At 63.4% G+C, this 7,192-nt stretch overlaps 1 protein-coding gene across 1 annotated transcript in view; it reads left to right on the forward strand.

Annotated features, from left to right (window-relative positions):
• PLPPR2 (phospholipid phosphatase related 2) overlaps positions 1-4,510 on the forward strand; it is a 10,431-nt gene extending 5,921 nt beyond the window's left edge. The window contains exons 3-4 of the mRNA XM_032790524.2: positions 3,092-3,229; positions 4,331-4,510. Coding sequence (XP_032646415.1) covers positions 3,092-3,229; positions 4,331-4,453 — 261 coding nt within the window. The 3' untranslated portion in view covers positions 4,454-4,510. The remainder of the gene's footprint in view (positions 1-3,091; positions 3,230-4,330) is intronic.
• Positions 4,511-7,192: the final 2,682 nt, after the last annotated feature.

Consider the following 7,192-nt stretch of genomic DNA (forward strand, 5'->3'; position numbering starts at 1 on the left):
CACCATACTGAGAATCGTGCCCAGGATGCAGGATCCGCTCCCAAGAGCCCCCCATTAGTCTTCCCCTCCCCAATACCTGTCCACCTCCAGGGGGCGCCCAGTTACCCTCGGGACCCACTGGATCCCAAACTGGCCCTCTGCTCCAGGTGCTGGGGCATCCTTGGGCGAGGGGGGAGGAGTGAGCGCCTCCTTGTGCAGGGGGAGTCGGGGTTCCCTGCCCCTTCTAGCCCCTTCCCCCCCGGCAGCCCTCCCTGCCCCCCCGCCCCAGCCGAGCAGAGGTGCAGCCGCTAGGGGTGGGGGATTAGCCAACTGGAGTGGACGGAGCTGATGCGGGGGAGTGAGGGGGAAAGGTGGGAGGGGCTGGCTGGGAGCTCCCAGCTCCTAAAGGGGGGGCCGGACTGTGCTTTTCCCCCAACACCGCCTCAGTTCCCATGAAGGGGGGAGTGGGGAGGGGCAGGGATGGGGGGGAGGGCAGAGGGCAAAGGGGCTGCGGGGAGGGACTGAGGGGCTCCGGCAGAGATGGGGGGGCATGAGCCCCTCCAGCTGACTCTGCCCCAAGCCCCATCCATGTCCGGGTGGGAGTGGGGGGCTGCTGTCCGTGTCTGGCTAGGGGGTGGGGGAGTTGGCTAACATGGAACAGTTGCATTCAGGCTGCTGGCTTGACATGGGGGGGCGGGCACCGCAGCCCGCTGCTCCCTGTTCCCTTTGCACAGATGAGCTACATGACCTCCCTGCTGGCCCCCCAAACCTCCGACCCCAAACCCCAGCCCCCCTCCACTCCTCCACCAGCCCCCAAACCCCAGCCCTGCCCTCCAGCTCCCCCAAATCCAGCCCCCTGAACCCTCAGCCTCGCCTCCAGCCCCCCCAAATCCCAGCCTCCTTCCACTCCACCAGCCCTCCCAAACCCCAGCCCTGCCCTCACAGCCCCCCCAAATCCCAGCCTCCTTCCACTCCACCAGCCCCTCCAAACCCAGCCTGCCTTCCAGCCCCCCTCCACTCTGCACCCTCGAACCCCCAGCCCTGCCCCCAGCCCCCCCAAATCCAGCCCCCTGAACCCCAAGCCCTGCCCTCCAGCCGCCCAAATCCCAGCCTCCTTCCACTCCACACCCCCCGAAACCCCAGCCCTGCTTCTCCAGCCCCCCTCCTACTTTGACTAAACACACACACCGCTCCCTGAACCCCCAGTCCTTCCTCCAGCCCCCTTCCACCCGCCACCCCTGAACCCGCCCTGCCCGACTCCTGCGCCCCCCAAATCCAGCCCCTCCAAATTCCTTATGTGTAACGTACATTTAGAGTTGATACTCCTCGATCGAGATTCAGCTCTACAACATAACCACACACGCGAGCCTCATAGGTTTAACCTCCCTTGCTACAATCCCTCGATCCACTTCCACCCTTTAGGCATTTTCTTTTTCTTAATCACACCGCCAATGCTCTCTGACGATGGGTGTGCTTACCAGTGCTTAGTCTAACAGCTCCCCTATGATTTTTTTATCTCCTTCTGAAGTCAGCTTCTGAAATAAGCTTCTGATAACTTTGGACTGAATAATTCCAGGCCACCATCTGCTCAGATCCACAACTATCGTCACAACAATCCACTCCTAACTTAATTTAGAAAAAGATCTGCAGATTACCAGCAATGGACACTGCGCCCGATAGTGCAGCGAGTTCAGGTTAAGGAACGTTACATTAAGAAGAAAGCACCCGACAAAGACAGCCACGAGCTGCAATCGGCGGACACTGGCTGCAAGCTTATAATTATCTCCAGAAAGTTAATTGACGCGATAAAACTAGTTTGACTGGAAACATCAACTCCACGCTGACTGAAACCAAAACAGTATCAAGGCAGACAATAACGTTACGATCAGTCACTCGTGATTAAGGCATCTACTCCCTAGGTAGCTCTAAGTGCCGTAGTCGATAGAAAAGATATTTGCCCCGATCGATACACGACGCCCGATCTCCCAGCCCTGCCCTCCGGCCCCTCTGTCCACTCCCACCAGCCCCCCTGAACCCCAGTCTTGCCCTCCAGCCCCCTTCCACTACCACCACCCCCTGAACCCCCTGTCTTGCCCTCCAGCCCCCCTCCACTCCACCCAGCCCCCCGAACCTCCAAAGCCCTGCCCTCCAGCCACCACCGCACTCCGCCAGCCCTGAACTCCGCAACCCTGCCCTCCAGCCCCCCCCACTCCACCAGCCCCCGCCGAACCTGTGCCCTGCCCTCCAGCCCCCAGTCCCTGCTAACCCCAGCCCAGATTCCAGACTCTGCGCCCGAGCCAGGTCTGAGGGGGCCCCCAAGGAGGCTCTGAGATCCACAAGCAACCTCAGCACCCCCTGCCACATGGCACCCAGCCCCCGTGGCTCTCCACAGCCCCCTACCTGCCCCCTCAAGCTCCCCATGGCCCTCCCACCTCCCCTGAGCACCCCCAGGCCCCACAGCTCTCCACAGCCCCCCGAGCTCCCCACAGTCCCCCACTTCCCCTAAGAGTCCGCACCCCCCACTACACCCATCCCTACAGCTCTCCACAGCCCCCCTGCTGCACCCCCAACTCCCCTGAGCGTCCCTGCCACATGGCCCCATGCCCCACAGCCCCCACAGCCCTTCCAAGCTCCCCACAGCCCCCCAACTCCCCTGAGCACCCCCTGCCACATGTCACCCACCCCTCATGGCTTTCCACAGCCCTCCTGCCGCACCCCCACCTCCCCTGAGCGTCCCCAATCCCCACGGCTCTCCGCAGCCCTCCCAACTGCTCAACTGGCCCCCCAAATCCCCTGCAGACCCCCACCTCCCCTGAGTGCCCCAAGCACCTACCCCCCACAGCTCACCACAGCCCCCCACCTGGCCCTTGAGCCCTGTCGCAGTCCCCCACCTCCTGCCACACAGCACCGACCTGCCCCCCATCCCTAGCCCCCAGGACACCCCACCTCACCCCCAAATCCCCACAATTCCCAGCGCACAACCCCCCACCCGGGAGGCCTCTCAGCCATACCCCAACCCCCCCATCACACTCACGTCAGCTGGGGGGCACCACGCCGAGGGAGGGGCTCCTCAGGGGGCCGGACCGTCCCTCACTTTGGCTCCCGTCCCCAGGTCACCTGCGTGGTCAATAACTTTCAGAGCAAGGCGCCCGCGGCCCAGAAGCCGGCGCCAGCCGAGAGCCTGGCCAGCGTCCCCGGCGTGGGGCTGCCCTGCGTCGAGAGCCCCCTGGAGAAGTTCAGCGTAGCCCAGGTGAGGGGCAGGGATGCACCCAGCTCTGGGGAGCCGCCAGGCAGCCCATTCCCCTCCCACCGCAGGGCAGTGGCTGCATCCTCTGCGGCCGGGGTCTCTCTGCTCAGCCCCCTCCCCCCGCAAACCCCAGGAAAATTCAGGGTGGAGCGGGGGTGCTGGGGGCTGTGGGTGGGGTTGAAGGGCTGCCAGGTGTGAGGGTCATGTGGCCCTACTGTGATCCCCTCCCCCACCTGGGACTCTGAGCTGGCGGCGAGCCGGGGGGGCAGGTTCTAGGGACAGATGTGGAGGGGTTGCGGGGAACATGGGCAGGTTCTCGGAACAGGTGTTGGGGGGGTCCAGGGGCCATTCCCCTCGGGGTGAGATCAGGATGGGGAGGGGCAGTGGGGCCAGGACAGTGTGGCCTTAACCCCCAGCATGTGGGGCTGGGAACTTCATAACCCCCCCATCCCCTTCCCCTTGACACCCCCACCCATAGCCCCTCCCCTGTGACACCTCAGCACCCCCACCTGCCCCCCAGTCATGCTGGAAGCGGGGGGGGGGTCATCGGGTGGGAATGTTTCACCAGGCGTCTGGCCCCCGGCACCCAGGCAGCTGGCTCTAGGGTGGGGGTGGCTCTCACATGACCCTAGTCTGGGGGGGGCAAACTGGGGGGGGTCTGCCTGGGACGTGCAGGGGGAGTGTGGCCCAGTGGGGGCTGCGGGGGAGGAAGCATAGACCCTGATCCTGCATCCTGGGTTCCTTCTCTCCCGACACCTCCCCCCCCACCATTCTCCATCTCAGGCTGCCCCCCAGAGATGAGCCCCAAACCCCTTTCTCACCCTATAGCAGCCTCAGTCCCCCTGTGAGGGCTCCCCCTGTGAGACCCCCAATGCCCCCAGTTTGAACCCCAATGACCTCCTGATCCGCCCTGGGTGTGAATCCCCATGCCCCAGTGTGGATGCCAGTGGCCCCCTGATCCCCCCGGTGTGAACCCCAAAGACCCCCCCCATGGTGAGCGAGGAGCAAAGACCTAACATTGTTTCCATCTCTCTGTTGTTTCTCCCCCCCCCCCATTTTCTCCCTCCCCCCCACCTGGCACTGCTCTCCCTGGGGGGGCCCCAGCGGGTCAGGGACCCCCCAGAAGAGCAGGATTTCTCCACGCTGCTCACCCGAGGCCTGGAGAGGCAGCTAGCTCGCTCCCTCCGCGCAGGGGGCCACGCTGGGGCGGCTCGGCCCTACGAGTAAGTGCCACCCCCCACGCCCTGCTGGAGACCTGCCGAGGGAACGCTCCCTCCCCCCACCCTCAGGCAGGTGCAGCCCAGTGCCAGGGAGGGGGGATGTGGGGCAGGAGAGGGGGCGAATGGGGAGGGGTCATTATGGGCATGTGTTTTGGGAGGGGAAATGAATTTGGGGATAATATGCAGATTTTGGAGGGAGTGAAACAGGAGTTTAGGGGGGAAGGAGAGAAAATGGGGGGGATTGGGAGGTGGAACAACCTACCAGCCCTGCTGGAGCCAGACTGAGGGGATAACAACCTACCAGCGCTGCCCGAGCCAGACTGCAGAGGGGATAACAACCTACCAGCGCTGCCCGAGCCAGACTGCAGAGGGGATAACAACCTACCAGCGCTGCCCGAGCCAGACTGCAGAGGGGATAACAACCTACCAGCGCTGCCCGAGCCAGACTGCAGAGGGGATAACAACCTACCAGCGCTGCCCGAGCCAGACTGCAGAGGGGATAACAACCTACCAGCGCTGCCCGAGCCAGACTGCAGAGGGGATAACAACCTACCAGCGCTGCCCGAGCCAGACTGCAGAGGGGATAACAACCTACCAGCGCTGCCCGAGCCAGACTGCAGAGGGGATAACAACCTACCAGCGCTGCCCGAGCCAGACTGCAGAGGGGATAACAACCTACCAGCGCTGCCCGAGCCAGACTGCAGAGGGGATAACAACCTACCAGCGCTGCCCGAGCCAGACTGCAGAGGGGATAACAACCTACCAGCGCTGCCCGAGCCAGACTGCAGAGGGGATAACAACCTACCAGCGCTGCCCGAGCCAGACTGCAGAGGGGATAACAACCTACCAGCGCTGCCCGAGCCAGACTGCAGAGGGGATAACAACCTACCAGCGCTGCCCGAGCCAGACTGCAGAGGGGATAACAACCTACCAGCGCTGCCCGAGCCAGACTGCAGAGGGGATAACAACCTACCAGCGCTGCCCGAGCCAGACTGCAGAGGGGATAACAACCTACCAGCGCTGCCCGAGCCAGACTGCAGAGGGGATAACAACCTACCAGCGCTGCCCGAGCCAGACTGCAGAGGGGATAACAACCTACCAGCGCTGCCCGAGCCAGACTGCAGAGGGGATAACAACCTACCAGCGCTGCCCGAGCCAGACTGCAGAGGGGATAACAACCTACCAGCGCTGCCCGAGCCAGACTGCAGAGGGGATAACAACCTACCAGCGCTGCCCGAGCCAGACTGCAGAGGGGATAACAACCTACCAGCGCTGCCCGAGCCAGACTGCAGAGGGGATAACAACCTACCAGCGCTGCCCGAGCCAGACTGCAGAGGGGATAACAACCTACCAGCGCTGCCCGAGCCAGACTGCAGAGGGGATAACAACCTACCAGCGCTGCCCGAGCCAGACTGCAGAGGGGATAACAACCTACCAGCGCTGCCCGAGCCAGACTGCAGAGGGGATAACAACCTACCAGCGCTGCCCGAGCCAGACTGCAGAGGGGATAACAACCTACCAGCGCTGCCCGAGCCAGACTGCAGAGGGGATAACAACCTACCAGCGCTGCCCGAGCCAGACTGCAGAGGGGATAACAACCTACCAGCGCTGCCCGAGCCAGACTGCAGAGGGGATAACAACCTACCAGCGCTGCCCGAGCCAGACTGCAGAGGGGATAACAACCTACCAGCGCTGCCCGAGCCAGACTGCAGAGGGGATAACAACCTACCAGCGCTGCCCGAGCCAGACTGCAGAGGGGATAACAACCTACCAGCGCTGCCCGAGCCAGACTGCAGAGGGGATAACAACCTACCAGCGCTGCCCGAGCCAGACTGCAGAGGGGATAACAACCTACCAGCGCTGCCCGAGCCAGACTGCAGAGGGGATAACAACCTACCAGCGCTGCCCGAGCCAGACTGCAGAGGGGATAACAACCTACCAGCGCTGCCCGAGCCAGACTGCAGAGGGGATAACAACCTACCAGCGCTGCCCGAGCCAGACTGCAGAGGGGATAACAACCTACCAGCGCTGCCCGAGCCAGACTGCAGAGGGGATAACAACCTACCAGCGCTGCCCGAGCCAGACTGCAGAGGGGATAACAACCTACCAGCGCTGCCCGAGCCAGACTGCAGAGGGGATAACAACCTACCAGCGCTGCCCGAGCCAGACTGCAGAGGGGATAACAACCTACCAGCGCTGCCCGAGCCAGACTGCAGAGGGGATAACAACCTACCAGCGCTGCCCGAGCCAGACTGCAGAGGGGATAACAACCTACCAGCGCTGCCCGAGCCAGACTGCAGAGGGGATAACAACCTACCAGCGCTGCCCGAGCCAGACTGCAGAGGGGATAACAACCTACCAGCGCTGCCCGAGCCAGACTGCAGAGGGGATAACAACCTACCAGCGCTGCCCGAGCCAGACTGCAGAGGGGATAACAACCTACCAGCGCTGCCCGAGCCAGACTGCAGAGGGGATAACAACCTACCAGCGCTGCCCGAGCCAGACTGCAGAGGGGATAACAACCTACCAGCGCTGCCCGAGCCAGACTGCAGAGGGGATAACAACCTACCAGCGCTGCCCGAGCCAGACTGCAGAGGGGATAACAACCTACCAGCGCTGCCCGAGCCAGACTGCAGAGGGGATAACAACCTACCAGCGCTGCCCGAGCCAGACTGCAGAGGGGATAACAACCTACCAGCGCTGCCCGAGCCAGACTGCAGAGGGGATAACAACCTACCAGCGCTGC

This window comes from Chelonoidis abingdonii, chromosome 26 (genome assembly GCF_003597395.2).
Source record: "Chelonoidis abingdonii isolate Lonesome George chromosome 26, CheloAbing_2.0, whole genome shotgun sequence".
Classification (NCBI taxonomy): domain Eukaryota; kingdom Metazoa; phylum Chordata; order Testudines; family Testudinidae; genus Chelonoidis; species Chelonoidis abingdonii.